Source organism: Zingiber officinale, chromosome 9A (genome assembly GCF_018446385.1).
Source record: "Zingiber officinale cultivar Zhangliang chromosome 9A, Zo_v1.1, whole genome shotgun sequence".
Taxonomy (NCBI): domain Eukaryota; kingdom Viridiplantae; phylum Streptophyta; class Magnoliopsida; order Zingiberales; family Zingiberaceae; genus Zingiber; species Zingiber officinale.
Genome location: NC_056002.1, coordinates 104,161,403 through 104,184,162, shown reverse-complemented (window position 1 = coordinate 104,184,162; position 22,760 = coordinate 104,161,403). Strand labels below are relative to the sequence as shown.

Sequence of the window (22,760 nt, the reverse complement as noted above, 5' to 3'; positions counted from 1 at the left end):
CCCGGTACACGATGACGGGGAGGTATCTCTGCCGGCTACCACGCTGAGTCACCTGACCAACGGAGCCAAACAGAGTCCACCATCTGTCGGCTACCACACTGCTACACTAAATACCAGCGGAGCTAAACAGAGCGGAACTGTCTGCCGGCTACCACGCTGAGTCACCTGACCAACGGAGCCAAACAGCAGAACCGCCACACACCTGCCTGATATACCACTAATCCATGAGTGGTGGTGTATGCAGTACATGTAACTGGCGATGTGCTCAACCATAGTGGAGCCGACAATCGCGCAGCATGCAGTCATGATGCATGACACTAAGCATAGCAATAAACTGATCAGCATAACCATATCCATACATATAAAATGAGTATCGTAATATCGATGGTCAAATACGAAGAAATAAAGTACACAGGTCAGATAGGATATCAAAAACCTAGGTCCTTAACATAACAAGCATGGTATGTCACTACATCACTGAGCATATATATAATCATATGGGTACTAGCACAAAATGCATAACAGGTGAGCAAACAAGCATGTAACGAGTATCCGGTAGTGACGTACCGAAACAAGGACGAACATAATTATTACCAAAGACTATAACCTACTAGACATATCAACAAGACATATCAAAAAGATAAGTTAAGGTACCCGCCTTTATACGTAGTCTGTATCGCAATAAATCTCGTATCCAGGCGTTTGTCTCCAAACAAAGTCCTGCAACACACGATATACAGATTTAGCTAACTACATAAATTTATTAGCTAAATCAAATCTCAAACTAAATATCTATCAGTTATGGTTAGCCCCATTAACTCTAATCGTTCCACCATTCGGGCCAATCCCTACTATCTTTGATTCAATTTGCACCAGTATGATAAAACAATGAATTGACCTCCAACAACTTATAAATTTCTAGAAGATTACCTGCTTGATCAGTGTCGGAGCGTGTTCACTGCGGTAATGGTGATCGAACTAGTGCTATTTGGGAATTTGGCCAAAGCTTCATGTTGAACCAAATGAGAAGTCCATTACAGACCCTAGAGCTAGGGAACCAGCCGAATCAAAGGGTCTAGTGGCAGCAGCTATCCATGAATAGCCAATCCCTCGTCAGAGCTACAACAGAATAGTTGCACTCCTATGCTTAACATCCCAAAACAGAAAATACCACCCGATTCTGTAAATCTAGAACCAAACACATCTTACACGAATTCCAACTCGAGCTTCCTCTCTGATGCAAATCCGGATGTTGCTGTGATGCGCGAGGAAGAAAATCTCATCACCAGGGACTAAGGGATGGGAAGTATATGGAAGAGAATCAATTGGCAGCCGGTGGTGACTGCGGCAGATCGACGATAATGGATCATCAGCTCGGGCAAAGTGTGTCGGCTGTAGAATTCAGCCCAGGCGATGTGGTGGCTCTATGCCGGCACAAAAGAAACCCTCCGGATCAGAAAAGGGCAGAGAGGAGGCGTCGGGTTGCTGGCTGGTGCGAGGCCGAGAGAGGGCTGTCCTCCTCTCCTGACGCGGTGATTCTAGGGCTCACCTCTGGCGACAACACAAGAAGAGGCAAGGCGATGCAAGTAGGAGTCGGCGCAAAGTGGAGAAGGAGAAAGGAGACGAAGAGAAGTGCTCAGCAGCGAAGGGGAAGAAAAAATTGGCGATGCCGGGTTGGGAGATGAACCGAAGTGAAACCGCCGAGGAAATGAAGAGAAGCGGCGTCGGGGAAATTGAACGGGGAGAAAGAAAAGAAAAGGAAAAGAATAAAAATAAATAAACTTTTCCTCGCTTAAATGGGATAGCCCAAACAGGCTTTCCCGGGCCTAGTTTTCATCCCCGTAAACTCGTCCATACGAGCTCCGAAAAATTCCCAGAAAATTTCTAAAAATTTCGGAAAATTTCCTTATGGTGCTTCACCCATTTTTGGTATTTTACATTCTCCCCCACTAATAGAAATTTGGTCCCCAAATTTCGTTATCTACCATCAGCAAGTACCAACAACAGGTAAAGAGTATAAAATGTTGAACGGTAAATTAAATCACATCTCTCAAGTGAAAAGATGGGGGTATCGAGCTCGGATCGTATCATCGAGCTCCCAAATAGCCTCCTCGTCCGAATGATGCTATCATCCGACATTACCAGTCGGATAGTCTTGTTCCGCAACTAACGCTCCTTCCGGTCCAAAATCCGTACATGAATCTCCTCATAAGTGACGTCACGCTGAATGGAAACTAAGATATTTGTCAGCACATGCGTCGTGTCGGATAGGTATTAGCTTAACATAGACACGTAGAACACATCGTACACGCCTACCAAGGATGGTGGTAGTGCTAGCCAGTAAGCTACCGCTCCAATCCTCTCCAAGATCGGGAAAGGTCCAATGTATCGCGGAGCTGGCTTACCTCTGAGGTCAATCTCTTCACCCCTTTCATGGGTGAAACTCGCAGAAATACATGGTCACAAATGGAGAACTCTAAGAGTCTCCGACTCCGGTCAGCATAACTCTTCTGGCAGTCCTGTGCCTCTGACACTCTCCGTCTAATAGTACGGACCAACTCTGCCTTAAGCTGAGCTCTATGAGGTCCCAACAACTGGGCCTCCCCAACCTTATCCCAGAGGATGGGTGTCCGACAAGACCTACCACATACAACGCCTCAAACGGTGCCACCTGGACAGGCGAATGTAAGTTGTTGTTGTAGGCGAACTCTACCAATAGCAGATGGTCATCCCAACTGCCTCCGAAATCCAATACACACGATCTCAGCAAATCCTCTAGAGTCTGAATGGTCCGCTCTGACTGTCCATCTGTCTGCGGATGGAAAGTTGTACCGAAATAGAGCTGCGTGCCCAAGGCCTGCTGCAGACTCTGTCAAAAACGAGACGTGAACCGGGGGTCTCTATCCGAAATAATAGTCAACAGGACACCACGTGATCTGATGATCTCCCGGCAAAACAGATCTACCAATCGATCCAGGAAATCAATCTTCCGGATCACTAATGTGTGCGCGGATTTGGTTAATCGATCAACGATTACCCCAAATCGTGTCATAGCCTCATCGTCTCCTTGGCAAACTCACCAAAAAATCCATTGTAATATGTTCCATTTCCACTCAGGAATAGGAATCTGCTGAAATAATCCGGCAGGTATCTAGTGCTCTGCCTTCACCTGCTAACAAACAAGACATCTAGCTACAAAATCCGTGATGTCTTCCTTCATGTCGTTCCACCAATAGGGATGGCAATGGGTCGGGTTCGGGTCGGATTCTTTATCCTCCGTACCCATACCCATCGGGTATAGGATATCCAATGGGTATACCCATACCCATTAAAGGACCGCATATATTTTATACGTGTAATTTTTCTTCTTTCTATCGAGCTATTATCATTCAACAAACACATATTAAAATTAACATCCTATTAAAAAATTTATATATAATTATAAAAAATAGATTAAACATCTATATAGGCCTACTAATATCAACAAAAAATAGTAAATTGATTTTAGAAAAAGAAAATTTTCTTTAATATATGTATATATATTATTTAATCGGGTATTCGGGTCGGGTATCGGGTATTGATAGTCCCTCCATACCCTCCTCCATTCGGGTCGGATGTCGGATCCTCCAACGGGTTCGGGTGAAATTGCCATCCCTATCCACCAATAGAAACACCTCAAATCTTGGTATACACGGGTACCGCCTGGGTGGACAGCAAATCATGAGCGATGAGCCTCCTGAAGTAACTCCTATAAGACCGGATGAGACTGAAGTACGCATAATCTGCCTCGGAAGTGTATAATACCCTCCTCGTCTCGTGTGAACTCGGTCTGCTGCCCAGAAGCTATTGGCTGCCTATAAATTGTAATTGCTGATCACTAGCCGGGCCTATCGGATCCTCGACCTGATCGACGACTGAGCAACCATGGTAACTAGGATACCCCGCTCTGTCTGTCCCTGCTCCTCAAGGCCCAACTGAAAGAAACCCTGAACAAATTCGTGACCACAACTCGGTAGTAAGCGAGAGTCCCTCTGGACTTCCTGCCGTGTGCATCGGCATCCACATTAGCTTTTCCCCGGGTGATAGCTAAAGGTCCAAACATAGCCTTCAGGAACTTCATCCATCTCCTCTGTCGAAGATTAAGTTTCTTTCTAAGTGAACAGATATTTGAGATTCTTATGGTCAGTGAGAATCTCAAATGTAACATCGTACAGATAATGCTGGCAAATCTTCAAGGCAAAAATAATGACGGTCAATCACAAGTCATGTACTGGGTAATTCTCCTCATGCTCCTTCAACTACCGAGAAACATAGAAGACTACCGTGTCGTGCTGCATCAGAACAGTGCCCAAATCCTGTAGAGATGCGTCGGTATAGAGCACAAATCCATCCTCTCCAAAAGGTAAAACCAAAATCGGAGCCGACACTAGTCTCCACTTCAACTCCTGGAAGCTGGTCTCGCAATCCTCAGTCCAAGAGAACTTGACGCCTTTCCTGGTCAGGCGTGTAAGTAGCATAGCAATCCGTGAGAAACCCTCAACGTATCTCCGGAAATATCGAGCCAACAGAGGAAGTTGCGAGCTTCCTGTATAGACTCTGTCTACTCTCAACGGTAACAACCTCTATCTCCTGTGGAACCACGGTATACACCTACTGGTGACCGTGTGTCCCAAAATATCTCACAGAAGACAACCAAAATACGCACTACTGATCTTCACATATATACGTTTCTGTCGAAACATTTCTAGAACTATGCGAAGATGGTGTACGTGACTCACCTCGGATCCGAAATAGATCACAACATCGTCAATAAGACAATAGGAACCAATCCAAACATCCTAGGGATACCCAAATCATCGAGTCCATGAAAACCTCTAGGGCACCGCAAGCCCTAATAGTAAAACCAAGACACATAATATTTGTATCACAGACATTCCTAATCATAAGATCCTCAACAATAAATAGATCTGATCACCAACGATATAAATCACCAAGAATAGCTCCTCCAGTGTGAGAGCAACGCTCCATCACACAAAATACCACATATATGGGAGCAACGCTTAACCACAAAAAATCCTCCATATGTGGGATAATCCGAAATATATATCTACAATAAACATGGGAGCAATGCTCCGCTACAAGCAATCCGCAATATGTGGGAGCAACACTCCACTACAAAACAATCCCTAAATATGTGGGAATCCAGAATATGTGGAAACGATCCATAACATGTGGGAGCTACGCTCTACCACAACAATATACAAGTGCCCAAAGCACCTAACTATCTAGCTAGAGACTGCACGAGATCTCTCTACCACAGATCACTGTGGGTAGCCTAGAGTATAACCACCCAGTAAGCAAATCAAATCCATAATCAACTCTATCATCCTCCTACTGGGTCGGTCACCCACTAATGGGAGAATTAGTTGACAGGATAAAACAACCAATATAATAATGTAGACATTTAACACTCTACATTTAACATAGGTAGAATCATCATGATGCTACCAACCATACATCTGACACACGTGCACACACAACATATGTATGATCGACATAATCCTCCAATTTGTACACACCAAAAATACTCACATCATAGGTATAAATCACCGTGATACCTCCAACAATGTATACCGAACCCGTGTGCATATATCATCGTAGGTAAAATCAGCAATACCCCTCAAACAACACTCACATGACAAATATACACATATGTCAAGAGTATAATCAACATATACTTTCAATAAGGCATACTAAAACCCAGGTGCATTCACAAATCACACATAATCAACAAGATACCTCAGATACCACAACAAACACATGTACATATCACAACACCGATGTAGTCGACAATATACTTCCAACATGACACTCACACCCATGTGTGCATACCACGACACAGATTTAAATCGATAAGATACCTCCAATATGTCAATCAGGCACGTACAGCTAACTAAATAGCTATAATCCACAAGGAACCTACAATAACCATATCTAGATGGGAATACCCACACTATCTACAAATGAACTATCCATCATAGAACTCCTTCAACTCATAACAATCATATGTACACTTCATAGATATGCATAATCAGCATATTTAATCCAATCTACCACACAAACCCTATGCCACCTTCTAAGTTATCCAATTAGGTACATACAGTCTAAAATTAAAGTACTCATGGAATAGGATACATCGATCCTCTATCGACTGACCAAATCGTCAATAGTATATGGCTAATTCAATCCTTTCCCACGTCAGTATAAGCTAGGTACTCGATGTGCTCAAGATATCCAACTAAGCACGAATAACCCAAGATTCAAACATCTAAAAGTAAAGTAGGTCAATCCCCTACTGATCGGATCAACAAAACTAATCGGTCATCTACTAACTAATCAAGAATAAATAAAGCCTCTACAAGCATCAAAGGTAAATCGATCACGACTACCCAAGTCAACAAACGTCAATCTATCTTCTACTGACCGATCTAATAAGAGTAAATCAATTATCTACGGATGAAATTAACTAAGATAACATGATATACTACTGGCTAGGTCAACATAAAGATATAGATACTATCCACTACCCAGCTAATAAAAGCAGAAGCTGGTACGTGCCTCAATCTGCTAACCAACTAGTAATAACATAAGCTAAAAACTACTGGTGTATGATATGATAAATCACCAGAAACTGTAATCCTTAATCTCTATCAAGGTCGATCATCATCAGGGTTTTACCTAATACATAAAATATCTACTATCTCAACAAGACATGTACTAGTAAAGAGTGCTAATACATGTCATAAACTATAGTAGTCAACGGTGCATATACTAACAAAAAGGTAGAATAACAGTATACCAACATACCTCCTATAGCTTAGAGATGTCCTGCTGCTGCCAGGTCCCAAAACCCGAAAAGTCACATCGAGAAGACCAAAACATGAAATTCGAAACACAGGGAAAATAAGACTCGTAAGCCGATCTCTGATACCAAATAAATTGGTATATGATAAATCTCGAAAAATCCAGAACACGTAGCAAGTATCGTATACCTGCTCTAATACCACTAAATTGTCACGCCCCGGGAAAGTCCCTGTCCGAAGAAATTTCGACAGCACCTCCCCTGTACGAGTGGCAATCTGAAGCATTTCTACATGCATAATATACATCAGCCACAAGCGGCTGGAATATACACACAACGAAAATGACAGAAACCCAATATAAACCAAAGCACAAAAACTGCTAGCCGACTAGGCTTACACAACCAACAACCAATACAAAATATCACATAACAACATCAACACTCCAAAAACAAAATCGGAGTACAAAGCTAAACAAATTGATACATAAACAAACAAAACATACGTGAAACCGATAAGTCTTCTGATGTGACGTGGGGACCAGCAGACAGGATACTCCAAGCGACATCATAACAACTTGGTACCTGAAAAATATAGTGTCCACGGGGGTGAGTTCAACAACTCAGCAGATACCTAGTTGACATGTATAGTAAACTATAACAAAAAGTAATAACTATGGAGTACAGTCTCCTGAACAAAAGAAGGTAATGCATAATAGAAAAGACTGAAGAGTACTGTACTCACCAGGGCCACCTATCAGAATAATCAGGTCGTCAGACCGGGAGTGTCATAAATCCTGTATGCATGTCAAACATATGCATCCATCCAAATGCAGCATATAAGTGCAGCAAACACAAGAAGTAAATGCATAAATGCGTATGATGCCAATGATGCGTCCTGGTCACCCCTGACGCCAGTCAGTCATCTCACACAAAATGGTGAAAACGAGTGGGTAGGGCTGTGACAACCATGCACTCTACCATCACTACACCTGATGAGTGACTGAGTGGACGGGATGCTGTCGGAGTACTCCTGTCCTTTGACTCCAAATCATAAATGGGGGAGCTCAATGCTCTCATCTCCCGGTACACGATGACGGGGAGGTATCTCTGCCGGCTACCACGCTGAGTCACCTGACCAACGGAGCCAAACAAAGTCCACCGTCTGTCGGCTACAACACTGCTACACTAAATACCAGCGAAGCCAAACAGAGCGGAACTGTCTGCCGGCTACCACGCTGAGTCACCTGACCAACGGAGCCAAACAGCAGAACCGCCACACACCTGCTTGATATACCACTAATCCATGAGTGGTGGTGTATGCAGTACATGTAACTGGCGATGTGCTCAACCATAGTGGAGCCGACAATCGCGCAGCATGCAGTCATGATGCATGACACTAAGCATAGCAATAAACTGATCAGCATAACCATATCCATACATATAAAATGAGTATCGTAATATCGATGGTCAAATACGAAGAAATAAAGTACACAGGTCAGATAGGATATCAAAAACCTAGGTCCTTAACATAACAAGCATGATATGTCACTACATCACTGAGCATATATATAATCATATGGGTACTAGCACAAAATGCATAACAGGTGAGCAAACAAGCATGTAACGAGTATCCGGTAGTGACGTACCGAAACAAGGACGAACATAATTATTACTAAAGACTATAACCTACTAGACATATTAACAAGACATATCAAAAAGATAAGTCAAGGTACCCGCCTTTATACGTAGTCTGTATCGCAATAAATCTCGTATCCAGGCGTTTGTCTCCAAACAAAGTCCTGCAACACACGATATACAGATTTAGCTAACTACATAAATTTATTAGCTAAATCAAATCTCAAACTAAATATCGATCAGTTATGGTTAGCCCCATTAACTCTAATCGTTCCACCATTCGGACCAATCCCTACTATCTTTGATTCAATTTGCACCAGTATGATAAAACAATGAATTGACCTCCAACAACTCATAAATTTCTAGAAGATTACCTGCTTGATCAGTGTCGGAGCGTGTTCACTGCGGTAATGGTGACCGAACTAGTGCTATTTGGGAATTTGGCCAAAGCTTCATGTCGAACCAAATGAGAAGTCCATTACAGACCCTAGAGCTAGGGAACTAGCCGAATCAAAGGGTCTAGTGGCAGCAGCTATCCATGAATAGCCAATCCCTCGTCAGAGCTACAACAGAATAGTTGCACTCCTATGCTTAACATCCCAAAACAGAAAATACCACCCGATTCTGTAAATCTAGAACCAAACACATCTTACCCGAATTCCAACTCGAGCTTCCTCTCTGATGCAAATCCAGATGTTGTTGTGATGCGCGAGGAAGAAAATCTCATCACCAGGGACTAAGGGATAGGAAGTATATGGAAGAGAATCAATTGGCAGCCGGTGGTGACTGCGGCAGATCCACTAAGCTCAGCAAGGGTAGATCGACGATAATGGATCGTCAGCTCGGGCAAAGTGTGTCTACTGTAGAATTCAGCCCAGGCGATGTGGTGGCTCTATGCCGGCACAAAAGAAACCCTCCGGATCAGAAAAGGGCAGAGAGGAGGCGTCGGGTTGCTGGCTAGTGCGAGGCCGAGAGAGGGCTGTCCTCCTCTCCCGACGCGGCGATTCTAGGGCTCACCTCCGGCGACAGCACAAGAAGAGGCAAGGCGATGCAAGTAGGAGTCGGCGCAAAGTGGAGAAGGAGAAGGGAGACGAAGAGAAGTGCTCAGCAGCGGAGGGGAAGAAGAAATTGGCAACGCCGGGTTGGGAGATGAACCGAAGTGAAACCGCCGAGGAAATGAAGAGAAGCGGCGTCGGGGAAATGGAACGGGGAGGAAGAAAAGAAAAGGAAAAGAATAAAAATAAATAAACTTTTCCTCGCTTAAATGGGGTAGCCCAAACAGGCTTTCCCGGGCCCAGTTTTCATCCCCGTAAACTCTTCCATACGAGCTCCGAAAAATTCCCAGAAAATTTCTAAAAATTCCGGAAAATTTCCTTATGGTGCTTCACCCATTTTCGGTATTTTACATAAAGAGCTTGGATTACACCCATTTCAGTTTCTATGGATTTCTAATATTGCAAGAAGTTAAAATACGCTATCTATTATTTATTTCAACTTCTAAAAGATGTTAAAATATAATAAGAAAGAATCAGCAAAACAATCCCTATACATTTTAGGTTTTTCAAAACCTTTGGTCCACCACTAGGAATGCCAAAAATAACAATGGAGAGCATATTTGAACTCCTTGCAAAATTAAAAATCTATAGAAACTGAAATGAGTGCAATCAGAGTTCTCTGAGTCTAAATCTCTCTTTTTTTTTCTTTTTTTTTATTATTAGGCCTGATATGAAGAGATATCAGGCCCACGTTGGGCCTGATATCTGTTCATATCATGCCCAATGTGGGCCTGATATCTCCCCATATCAGGCCCAACGTGGACCTGATATGGGAGATATCAGGCCTAATAACAAAAAAAAAGAAAAAAAAAAGAAAGAAAGAGAGATTTAGGTTCTTTAAAACCTCTGGTCCACCACTAAGAATACCGAAAATAATAATGAAGAGCATATTTGGGCTCTTTGCAATTTTAGAAATCCACAGAAACTGAAATGAGTGCAATCGGAACTCTCTAGGTCCATGAGTGGATTTCAATCAAAATCCACTGATGGACCTAGAGAGCTCCGATTGCACCCATTTCAGTTTCTTTGGATTTCTAATATTGCAAGGAGTTAAAATATGCTATCTATTATTTATTTCAACTTCTAAAAGATGTTAAAATATAATAAGAAAGAATCAACAAAATAATCCCTATATATTTTAGGTTTTTCAAAACCTCTGGTTAACTACTAGGAATGCCAAAAATAAAAATGGAGAGTATATTTGAACTCTTTGCAAAATTAGAAATCCACAGAAACTGAAACGGGTGCAATCGAAACTCTCTAGGTCTAAATCTCTCTTTCTTTCTTATTTTTTTTTCCTTTTTTTTGTTATTAGGCCTGATATCTCCCCATGTCAGGCCCAACGTAGACCTGCTATGGGAGATATCAGGCCTAATAACAAAAAAAAAAAAGAAAAAAATTAAATAAAGAAATAAAGAGAGATTTAGGTTTTTCAAAACCTATGGTCCACCACTAGGAATGTCAAAAATAATAATGAAGAGCATATTTGGACTCCTTGCAATTTTAGAAATCCACAGGAACTGAAATGGGTGCAATCGGAGCTTTCTAGGTCCATCAGTGAGTTTCGGTCAAAACTCATTGATGGACCTAGAGAGCTCCGATTGCACTCATTTCAGTTTCTGTGGATTTCTAAAATTACAAGGAGTTCAAATATGTTATTCATTATTATTTTTGGCATTCCTAGTGGTGTACCAGAGGTTTTGAAAAATCTTAAACGTAAGGGGAAAACTTTGTTGATTATTTCTTATTATCTTTTAACATCTTTTAGAAATTAAAATAAATAATAGATAGCATAATTTAACTCCTTGCAACATTAGAATTTCACAGAAACTGAAATGAGTGCAATCGAAGTTCTCTAGGTCCATTAGTGGATTTTGACCGAAACTCACCGATGGACCTAGAAAGCTCCGATTGCACCTATTTCAGTTCCTGTGGATTTCTAAAATTGCAAGGAGTCCAAATATGTTCTTTATTATTATTTTTGGCATTACTAATGGTGAACTAGATGTTTTGAAAAACCTAAATCTCTCTTTCTTTCTTTTTTTAATTTTTTTTTCTTTTTTTTATTATTAGGCCTGATATCTCCCATATCAGGTCCACGTTGGGCTTGATATGGGGAGATATCAGGCCCACATTGGGCCTGATATGAACAGATATCAGGCCCAACGTGGGCCGATATCTCTCCATATCAGGCCTAATAAGAAAAAAAAAGAAAAAAGAAAGAAAGAAAGAGAGATTTACACCTAGAGAGCTTCGATTTCACCTATTTCAGTTTCTGTGGATTTCTAATTTTATAAGGAGTTCAAATATACTCTCCATCTTATTTTTGGCAATCCTAGTGGTGGACCAGAGGTTTTGAAAAACCTAAAATGTATAGAGATTGTTTTGCTGATTCTTTCTTATTATATTTTAACATCTTTTAGAAGTTGAAATAAATCATAGATAGCTTATTTTAACTCCTTGCAATATTAGAAATCCACAGAAACTAAAATGGGTGCAATCGGAGCTCTCTAGGTCCATTAGTGAGTTTTGACCGAAACTCACTAATGGACCTAGGAGCTTCGATTGCACCCATTTCAGTTTCTGTGGATTTCTAAAATTGCAAGGAGTCCAAATATGCTCTTCATTATTATTTTCGGCATTCCTAGTGGTGGACTAGAGGTTTTGAAAAATTTAAATCTCTCTTTATTTATTTATTTATTTTTCTTTTTTTTTTGTTATTAGGCCTGATATCTCCCATATCAGGCCCACGTTGGATCTGATATGGGGAGATATCAGACCCACATTGGGCCTGATATGAAAAGATATCATTCCCAACGTGGGCCTGATATCTCTTCATATCAGGCTTAATAACAAAAAAGAAGAAGAAAAAAAAAATGGCAGATTTAGGTTTTTCAAAACCTAGGAATGCCAAAAATAATAATGGAGAGCATATTTGAACTTCTTGCAATTTTAGAATTCCACAAGAATTGAAATGAGTGCAATCAGAGCTCTCTAGGTCCATCAGTGAGTTTCGGTCAAAACCCACTGATCGACTTAAAGACTTTAGATTGCAATCATTTCAGATCCTGTAGATTTCTAAAATTGCAAGGAGTCTAAATATGCTCTCCATTGTTATTTTCAGCATTTCTAGTAGTGGACCAGAGGTATTGAAAAATCTAAATCTCTCTTTCTTTTTTATTTTTATTTATTTTTTTCCCTGTTGTTAGGCTTGATATCTCTCCCTGTTGTCAGGCCCAACGTGAGTTTGATCTCTTATAACATGTTTGAGAAAAAAATTGAAAAAAAAAAGGTAAAACAAAGTGAAGATATAAAAGAAGGAAAGAGAAGATACGTTGCATGCATAGTAGGAAAGAGAAGAGAGAAAAATGACAACGAAAAGAAAAAGAAAATCAATTAAATTTGTCAGGAAGATAAAATAGGAAGACCATATAAAAAGGTGCGTCATTTGGTAAATGGTAAAGTAGTATGCTTCTTTTGATAAATTCAAAAACCTAAGTACATCTTTTGGTAAATTGGCTGTACTGCCAATCTATTTGCAGATTTATTTATTTTAAGATAATTCGATAGAGTTCTTTCAATAAAGAACTCACCAAACACTTTGTAGGTTCAACATGCCCTCAGAGTTGAATCACAGATTCAAGTTTTGCTGGTTGAATCCTTATTGACTGTGGCAAATAACATCACAAGTATATTGATTCATACAATCCATTTCTCTAGAATTACACTACACAGCGGTTCCACTGCAACTTTTAGCATATTTCATTTCCACCTTTTTGAAAAGTAATTTCATGATCAAGAAAAATGAAGCCTCAATCGAAAATGACAGTAATTCATTGATGTTCCAAGGAAGCTTCAATCAAAATGAAGCATGAAAACACATCAGTGCAGTAAAAGAGTCAAGAGCCTAATCAGTTGTTATAAACCATAAGCTGAAAATGTTCAATGAAGCCAATTGAACCAATCAAAAGTAGTCCAATCTTCACTCTTTTGGAGTAGTCTTGTTGTCCATCGAAGCCTTGTTGAATTCTTCTAATTCTTTTTTGTATGCATTGAGACCTTCTGCAGCTTTGTCATTCCATGTCTTCTTCTCGCCTTCACTCATTTCCTGTAGGAAGAAACCATGGATGGAATCTCAATAAACACCAATTCACATTCTTGTGTGCTTAGTTAGGGACTTAGACACTGATGAAACGGAAATACCTTCCACTTCACCGAAATCATAGCATTCAAGGTAGTATTTGGAATGCCTGGTCTTTCCTCCGTGAGTTGTTTCCTAGCTTCCTTGCTGCAATAGCAAGTCTATTAATCTACTTCCCTTAAAGGGCTTGCAAAGATTATCATTAGAAGCACACCTAAAGAGAAGAAAAGAAGAGGGTGGTCTCTTCGGCCTATTGGGATCAGCAACTTGTTCTTCCTTCTCTTTCTTTTTCCTGATACGATCCTGCTTAGTTTTCTGTTTCAGATATCAAATAGAATTACTTCCCCATTGGATTTTTGAAACAAGAAAAAAAGTGTAAAAATGAAAGAAACCAATTAACCTTGATCATGTTGTCTGTTTTCTCCTTCTTCTTAAGCAGCTGAAGGGCTTCCTGCTTCAAGACTTTGATGTGCTCCTCCTCTTCCTTGGCTAGAGTAACAGCCTCCTGATTCCGACACTGAATCAGTGTCTTTTGGATCAATTGAGGGTTAATCTCAACCTTAGTTTTCATACCTCAGTCTTCTTTTGCTTGTAGAGTTCCATTTCCTGGTTGTAGTTTTCCTTCAGCTTCTTAGCAATCTGAGGGAATGCGACTTGTGCATAAACAAAATTATTCAAATTGAAAACACATACACACACACACACAAATCGAATTGCACCTCCTCATAGGGAGCTTTTTGTTCTTCCATCATGTTCTTCCACTCCTCCCCTGCTATTTTAGAAATCTGAGGTAGACACACACCGCGGCGTGGTGTTAACAATAAGCTAACTAAGAATTGCAACAACATATTGGGTTTGTTTTTTTAAACTAGTTACTTCAAGGATGGTCTTCTTTTCTTGTAGCAGAGTTTCACGGCGTTCTTTTGAGAACAAGAAGAAAGCTGACATCGGTTGCTTTGGTTTCAAAGGATCCTTCTCTTTCCTGGAAAGAAAATATTGTGATGCAAAATTTAATCTTATGCAAAAGATATCAAGCATATTACTTACCTTACTTTCTTGCCCTCCTTTTCAACTTCCTGTTTACGCAATTGAACAACCGTAATCAGCACAGAACGGAATATCTTTATGAATGAGAAAAGCTAGATCTCTATGTTCAACAATTCACCTGTTGAAACTGCAAATATTGTTCCAGCAACTCCATGGCGGTCTTCTGCATCTGCTCTTCTTCAAGAAGCTTCAGTGCCTCTTTCTCCCGTTTATCTTGCTTGACGACTTCCAGGTAGGCCTCTTTCTCCTGCTGGTATTTGTCTTCATAGGGCTTCTTTTCCACTGCGCTCAATGCCTTCCATTTCGCTCCAAGCACGTTGGAAACCTCCTTGAAATCAGCACTAGGGTTCTCTTTTTTCACCTACAATGGGATAAAAAAACAACAATTCAATTACAGGTTATTGAAATAAAAAAAATATATAGTCTTTGTTATCTTACATCGTTCCACTGATCTTTGCACCACGAGACATATGCGGGGCATGGTTTCTTCGTCTCGGCAGGCTTTTTGCCTTTGTTCTTCTTCTTCTCATCCTTGACTTCGTCCTTCCCTCTTAGAGACTTAATAAGAGGAAAGCTCTGTGAAAATCAACAAGACATGTAATCCATAGAAAATCGAGCAAATCTAAGTTTTTTTTCAAAGGGAACAGAACTTCACCATTGTGGGCTTGAACTCCTTCAACTTTTGGATCTTCTTAAGCTCCTCCTGCAGCTTTTCGTGCTCCTTGCCACGGTTCTCGATCTCCTCGTCCTTCTGCTTCAGCTGCTCGTCGCGTTGCTTCAGGAGCTCATCCGTCTTCTCCTTCTCGAGCTGGAGCTGCTGGAGCCTGACCTGCAGCTGGAGCAACTCGTCTTCGAACGAATTCTTCCCCGCTGATGACGCCTTGGACTTCTCTTTCTTGGCGTTCTTGGGCGAGACAAGGGCAGAGACGCCTTCACCGACCTCCTTTCTAACTCCTTCCGGAGAGGATGATTCAGAGATGTTGACCTCGCTTGAAGACAAGTCCTTCAGCGCCTTCCGGCCCCTGCCCTTCTTGTGCACCGCCGCCGCCATGGCTCGATCGGAGGAGAAGGGAGAGAGAAAAGAGATTAGGGCGGAGAATGAAGACGTAGAGGAAGCGGATCGGGGTTTATGTAGCAGAAGGGAATAACGGTCGTATTTTTCAAATTTTGAAATCGAACAAGCAGCAGCAAATCAGCTTTTAAATGAAGCATTGCAACTCTTACCGTTAAAATAATAATAATTATTAATTTTTGTTTTAAAAAAGGGGATAATCTCAATATTTAAACTGCAGAAAATTACCTTTCTCAATTTTTAATGTCAAAATTTTAAAAGATAATGTTGAAAAATATATCAGGGAAACCTGACATAACATAAATTTATCAGGGAAAAAAACAGAAAAAGGAAAAGAAAATCCTTTTAAATGGTACAGATTTAGATTTTCAATGAATAGACTGTCCCAGCAAACTTTAAATCTTTCATCTGCTCAAAGGTAGCAGAAGTTGAGGATATCCTTTTCATATCTTCAAGCTCATTCATGTTCTTCAAACCCTAAATCCTAAAACTAACCGTTCATTTGTATGTTGGTCGGAACCGCCTGGGCTTTAGCCAGCAGCATCGTTGTCGTTGGATGAAACAGGCAATGCTAATAGCACATTTCTACTTTCATTGCAATAAACAGAAATGAGTTTGGAGCAAGCACCACATTTCAGTTTATTCATTTTCTTGTTCAGTAGCAAAGATTTGCCAGGTAGCTCCAGAAGTTCAAAGCAATGGTTACATATCACGAAAGGGGCACCGCCAGCAAAGGAATGGCACAAGCGTTCAGCATGCTTGCCGAACAAGGCCCTCTGATGTACCTGAGGCTCGAGTGAAGTAGAAGGAGCACTTCTCAATTTTGAATTATAACTTCTAGACCCCAAGATCAAGGGAGAAGCAAGATAAGGTGATTCACCATTATTTGTACAATATGAGCCCTGATAGCCCAATGTTGTTTGGTGGCCTCTAGAAACTCCTGAGAACTGTCTGCTCCTGAGAACTGCATTGCGCTCTGATTCTCTTGAAGCCCAACTAGAAAGATTTCGGTTAAATGGAACTGAAGCACCGGGAAATGTATTGGCATGGACATGATGAGTGTAGGAACTGGAGGAAGTCGTTGATTGATCAACCATGAAACTCATCTTTTGCTTGGTTGTGACTTCACATGTTTTTTGCAACTGATCTCTTAATTCATCAAGCATTCTCAAAAGCTCCATTCGAATTGGTGCAAGGTTCTGTTTCTTGTCAAAATCAACATCAGCAAATGCACCTCTTCGGTTCTGATGGTAGTAGTCAGATGGGCCTTCATCAAGATAGGTAGCAAGTTGAACACCTTTTCCGAAAGCCCTTGGATTCCAATCATTCTTGGCATCTCGGACTACTTCTTTCTGAGCATAGAAAGATTTATCGACCAATTGTTCGGTTTCCCTTCCCTCATGTGAAATTGTCTCAACTATTGTTTTCCCATTTTTACAAGTATCGTCAACCGGTAACGTCGGTTGATACAGATCATCTACCTTCAAGCAGTTATTTTTCCTCGAAGAAATGCTATCTTCACTTTCACTTACAATAGAAAGGGTTGTTTCCGCACCGAGATCAGGCTGCAAGCTTGCATCTGAAACCATAGCTTTGTTCTCTGAAGTTCTCTTCGACGTCTCAGGATTTTTGACCTCTATTCCAGCAAGTCCATTGGACGAAGGCTCTAATCTGGGACATGATAGTTTTGCTGTACCAACAAGAAAAGGACACAGAATCCGACACACTTCAAATCATCATGAAATGTTTACAACTCAAAATCCACAAATAAGAAAAAACAACCACTGGATTTTGCGTAGATCAGGTAACTTCAATTTTATTCCGGGAAAAGAACAAATGAGTTAATTTTTTTTTTTTTTGCCAGACACTTCACTTTTGTCGATCGAAACTACACGCAGCCAAGAGACAATAAAAAATAAGCCATGAAGAAGCTGAAGAATCACCTTGAAGAGTAACGCCACAGCGACCGCAGCGATGGAGTGAGATATCAACGAGCTCCGGCAGAAGGTTCTGGCAATTTAGACTCCCTGCCTCGGTCCTCCATCTGTCACCGCGATCACAAACCCTATCACGCTTCCTTAATCCCCGCCCCCAAAACCCTCACGCCATCCAGATTAACGCCAAACACCCACCTTTTTCCCGCCTCCTAGAAATCCCCACCAAAATTCCAACTTTCTACTCTTGCATCACCAAAAAGGACTCGATTTCACATCAAGCGGGCGTGATCGAGCACCGGAATAAGAGGTCATATCATGGGCAGAAGGAGATCAAAACCGAACCTTTCTCGGCAACCGGAAAGGAGATTCCTCTTCTGCTGATTCTCCACTTTACTTCCGCCGAAACTGGGCTCTCTTCGCCATGAGAGACAGTAGGTAGGTCAAGAAAGAGGCGTTGATTCGAAAGGAATGGAGGGAGCGAAGAAAGAATGGGTTTTGGAAGACGCTGTGACGTTGGCGAAATGGTCATCAATCATCGATCGGGCTGTATTTTTTACAAAAAAAACTCTTAAAATTTTTATTTATTACTTTTGGGATTTGCACGCGGAGTTCTCGATATGTCAATAATTCCGTGAGCGTCCAGTAGAATAGAGATAAATCAAGAGGAGATATTTGACGATATTAAAACTTTGGGAAGTCTTTTATAAATGTGAGAAAGTGAACGTCGACGACTTGATATTATATACGTGTTTGGAGGGAAGGTAATGCGAGACTGCGGCCTCATGAGACAGCTCTGTGGACTTCAAAAGTCAAAGTCAACTGGTCAAGCAACTAAATCAAAGTTGCATGATGTGAACTTGATCGATAAATTGATTTTCCAAGTCAAGCAACTAAATATTCTTATGCTTGATTTAGCCTTCTTTGCTTATTTCTGGTGATGCTACTTGCACAAGGGAAATCATTTGTTTCTTTAAGGAAATTCTTTCAGCTTAAGGAAACAAGAGCTCAAGTCCTTTTGCCCACTTGACAATATACAGAGAAAATTCCAAAACTGATGCCACGGCGAAACAAACCAGGTTTCTGCAATCTAAAATACTTCATGAACCAACAACATGTCACTAGAGAAATCTCACTCGCGATCCTGTTCATTGTCTGGTTGCGCCGATAGAGGAACCTCTTGATGCTTTCAGACGAACCTGATGCCCCTCTAACCTTGCTTCGAGCAATCTTGCCTTCAGAGTATTAGCATTTACACCTGCTAAGTTCAGTGAAGAACTAGACGTACTCAACTGGCAAGATTTGTGTTGATCGATGATGCGATCATGACTCACAGTTGATGTATCATTCAGAAGATCATCGGGAGGAAAGCCTCGTCCTATGATAAGTTTGCCAGTCGACACCGAATCATTTTGGTTCTCTCCTCTATCGGACGTCTCGTGAATTTCATGAGCTTTCAGGTGGTCCAATCCAAACTTATTATCCGGCAGTGATTTCATTTCTTGTGAAGCTTCATGAGAATTGATATAGTCAGAAACTTGAGCTTTATTTGCTCCCAACTTATTTGTATCCGTTCCTTTAGAATCAACACTCGTGTCTGAAAGCTTTCCTTGTCTTCCATTTAAATGCTGCGTTTGGCTCCCACAGAATTCAGTTTCTTTCCACAAAACATTGTTCTTTCTCTTATCAGAAAATCCTATCTTTTCCAAGTAAGAATTTAATTTCCTAGAAGAAACTAACTTGTCTGTGACGCTTGAAACATTCTGATGTGGAAGGCCAATGTCATTTAATTCAAAGCAGTGCAAATCACTTTCAACAGAATTGTCATCTTCCTTAGCGTTGTCGTCGTCCTCTGCATCTTGAGGTGCACTAGTAGTTCCATTCAAGTGCATAGACTCAAGTGATTGCCGTCGGACATTGATCTCTTGCTTTCCATCTTTTTCAAACACATTTCCATTATTTATCTCATCTGACCTATTAGCTTGAATAAAGGCTTCAATTTCACTTCCTAATCTGTCTGTAACCATCGATCTATTAGACAGATCTCCTTGAGCTTCGGCAATATTCATTTGCTCCCTCTCGTCCAGCCATGCTTCTGCAATATGAAGTACCAAGCGGTCAACTTTGTGATCACAAACTTTTAGGGACTTTTGCTTTAACAGCCTCACTTCATGTTCGTAATCACTGATTCCCTTAGCGAAAGCATCACAGAGTTCTTCAAGAAGAAGATTTGTCTTGCTCACTTTTTCTAAATCTCTTGCAACATTCATACAAGCTGCTTTTGCTTGAGATAACTCTCTACCAAGTTTTCTGTGTAGACTCTCAGAGCGTCTTCTCAGCCGTCTCTCATCTTCAAGCTCCTCCTTTATTGACTGCACTGCTTTTTGGATCTTTTGATGCTCTTTGTTCCTCCTAATTATGTTAGCCTCATTAATTTGTTCCCCTAAGCGATCCATTTCATTGTGAAATGCATGCCGCTCCTGCATGAGTTCCTTAATCCGTGCCTGTGCATGTTCTAACTCCATCTTCAGTGCTTTCACTAGTGCTGCGTTGGACTCCTGCTGTTCTTCCAGGCTCCAGATGTGATTGAATACTTTTAAAAGTTCTGTTGATCTCTTCGATCTAAAGCCTGCATCTCCTAGCATACCCTTGTGATCAACAGCACTGACAGGATTAATGGCTCGTCCAAAAGAAGAAATCTGTTATGTCGGACGCCATGACAGAAAACGGAAGTGTTAAAAATATTCTGCTAGACACATGGATCTCACTAGAAATATCAAACAATGCATTTGCCATATTGCTGACAGAGTTGTTTGATAAGACATTCCATTGTGTACAAATTGCAAATACTAGTGTATTCACTTGCCTGGATTAATTCAAATCATGAATAGTTGGAAATGGTTCCAAGCAATGACAACAACAGAAAGCAGCCACAATGTTGTTAACCAGAGTATAAACTAGTAAAATGAAACAAGCATTACCTGCGAGCGGCTTGTATAACTTGCAGGAGAATCCAGCTGTAGGATTTTGTCATTAAGATCATGATGTTTACTTAATGAAGTTTCACCATGCTTTCTCAAACAGCCTTCATCCTGAGGCCAGAGAAAAACAAAAATGATAAAGTTACTTAGGACCTGTTCAGGATAGCAATTTTTTTTTTTTAAAATTTTTTTCCAATAAAAATGATTTTTTTTTTTTTTAAGAACCAAAAATCTGTTTGGCATACCTCACCACAAAAAGTTCTGTAAATAACAAATTTTTATTTAAAAAAAAATTGTATACCTATTATTAAAAATAAATAAAAAATAATACTCGTGATCCACTTTAGCATTATGAAAATATGTCCAGAAAATATAATAAATTGGGGTAATACTCAAACGACTAGCAGATTATCAACATAATCTAGTAGCGAAAGTTATCAGTCCCTCCACTCTAGTTGACTTACAAGTAAGAATTCCATGAACTGTGAAACCAGAACTAAAAAACAAATACGACGCTGAAGAAGGAAACAAGTACAAGATGCCAGTTCTTTTCCAAGACAAACCACATGTGCTAATTGTGAGATTAAAGAACGGGGATCCTTTTGGGGGGAAAAAAAACTAGATACATAATCCATGATCAGCTCTAATACTTCTCATTTGAGAAAACATCCAAGTCAACCAGTGAATATGTGCTTATCTATGATAATGAAAGCCCAATCTGCACTCTTCCCTCTATCCTTCCATCTAATCAATGAAGATATCCATGATACCATTCTGATACTTATATGTTGTTCAAGTATTTATGAAACTATTTCATATCCAATTCCATCTTGTATAAAAATATGCCTAATGGAAGTTAAGATTGCAAATCTTGTTAGAAGGGTATCAGGTGACCTCAATATATGTTCATAAAATTAGGCCTAAACAGAATGATCACCAAGTGTAAAATTTTCATGAAGCAGATTATCGTTTTCAGGAGCTTATCACTGGTATTCAAAGAAATCCAGTTGTCTGAAATGTTTTGCATGGTTATTTTAACTGAGAGATGTTCTTATAATGTGGCTTCTTTGGTGACGAATGGATGAAGGATTGTCTAAGAACCCACTTTTTGCAAGCAAAAACAAAATGAACACAACATAGATAAGAGATCAGATCCCGGAAAAGAGCAGCTAATAGAACATAAAGCTAAGAACTCGATTCTTACCCAATTCTCCTGCCGGCGAGATGAAGACGGATGAGGGCCGTCCTCCAGAGCCTTCCCATTGCGGCGCTGGTGAGCGATCCTGGAGCCCCGACGATCGGCCGAGGGCATCGGCCGCGGATCTTGGATTTCCCAAAGGCCAGCGCCGAGCTTGCGAGCGGATATCGACTGTCGGTGCACCTCGGCCATCCCAGGGTCCGACGAGCCGGCCTCCTCCAATTTCCAGGAGGGCGGCGGAGTGCAAAGACCGCCCCCTTTGCGCACGGAGACGGCTCTCCTAAGTTTCACGCCCAAAGGTGCGTCGTTTCCACCGCTTCCCACGCCGTCATCAATTGCCGCTGCTGGTGCTGCCGCTTTGTCCCCTCCCATCAGACCTCCGGAAATCACTCGTTCCTCCTTTGCTTTAGAAAACAATGAATCATTTTCTCTGCGTCAGGTGCCCTCGCTGCCATCTTTTGAGGTCTCTCCACTTCCTACACTAGAACCGCGTAGTAGGCTTGCTGATTCCAGTGCGAAATAGCTTGTTTTCCTCGGTGGGACGGCAAGATTTGACCTCTTTTCCTCGCCGAAAAGGACTGAAAATTTGCAGGATCGTGTGAGAAAGGGAAACCACCACATTCAGTATTAGTACATGCATCTACTAGCAAGTTCCAGTTTTTACTTAAAAAAATAAATAAATAAATGATTTTTTTTTCTTCTTTTGTTTTCATGACTTTGTGAAGGATTAAATAGATGATTTTTTTTTCCTTCTTTTGTTTTCATGACTCTGCGAAGGATTTTCAGTGTTAAAAACCTCTATTCGGTCCCTATCTCAAATTAATCCCTATAAATT

General features: G+C 40.8%; 2 protein-coding genes across 2 annotated transcripts; both read right to left on the bottom strand.

Moving 5' to 3' along the window:
• Positions 1-13,344: 13,344 nt before the first annotated feature.
• On the bottom strand, positions 13,345-15,932 carry LOC122019409 (high mobility group B protein 6-like; the record flags this gene model as incomplete). The annotated part of the gene is made up of 11 exons (XM_042576879.1): positions 13,345-13,660; positions 13,756-13,840; positions 13,908-14,008; positions 14,094-14,198; positions 14,267-14,332; positions 14,413-14,478; positions 14,570-14,675; positions 14,741-14,769; positions 14,859-15,101; positions 15,179-15,316; positions 15,396-15,932. Coding segments are annotated over 11 exons (1,602 nt in total), but the record flags the coding sequence as incomplete, so codon positions are not given.
• Positions 15,933-16,184: 252 nt separating this feature from the next.
• On the bottom strand, positions 16,185-22,542 carry LOC122018771 (uncharacterized protein At5g41620-like). The gene is made up of 4 exons (XM_042576184.1): positions 21,932-22,542; positions 20,728-20,838; positions 17,756-20,445; positions 16,185-17,502 (listed from the first exon to the last, which is right to left on the bottom strand). Exons 1-3 carry the CDS (start codon positions 22,295-22,297, stop codon positions 18,895-18,897), a joined length of 2,028 nt encoding a protein of 675 aa, XP_042432118.1. The 5' UTR covers positions 22,298-22,542; the 3' UTR covers positions 16,185-17,502; positions 17,756-18,894.
• Between the last annotated feature and the right edge of the window lie 218 nt (positions 22,543-22,760).

Bases quoted from the DNA above. Each gene is read 5' to 3' on its own strand.
- LOC122018771 (XM_042576184.1), bottom strand. From the start codon at position 22,297: ATGGGAGGGGACAAAGCGGCAGCACCAGCAGCGGCAATTGATGACGGC. The intron at 20,839-21,931 runs GTAAGAATCGAG...CTCTGGCCTCAG, and splicing joins CTCGCCGGCAGGAGAATTGG to GATGAAGGCTGTTTGAGAAA. The intron at 20,446-20,727 runs GTAATGCTTGTT...CCGACATAACAG, and splicing joins GTTATACAAGCCGCTCGCAG to ATTTCTTCTTTTGGACGAGC.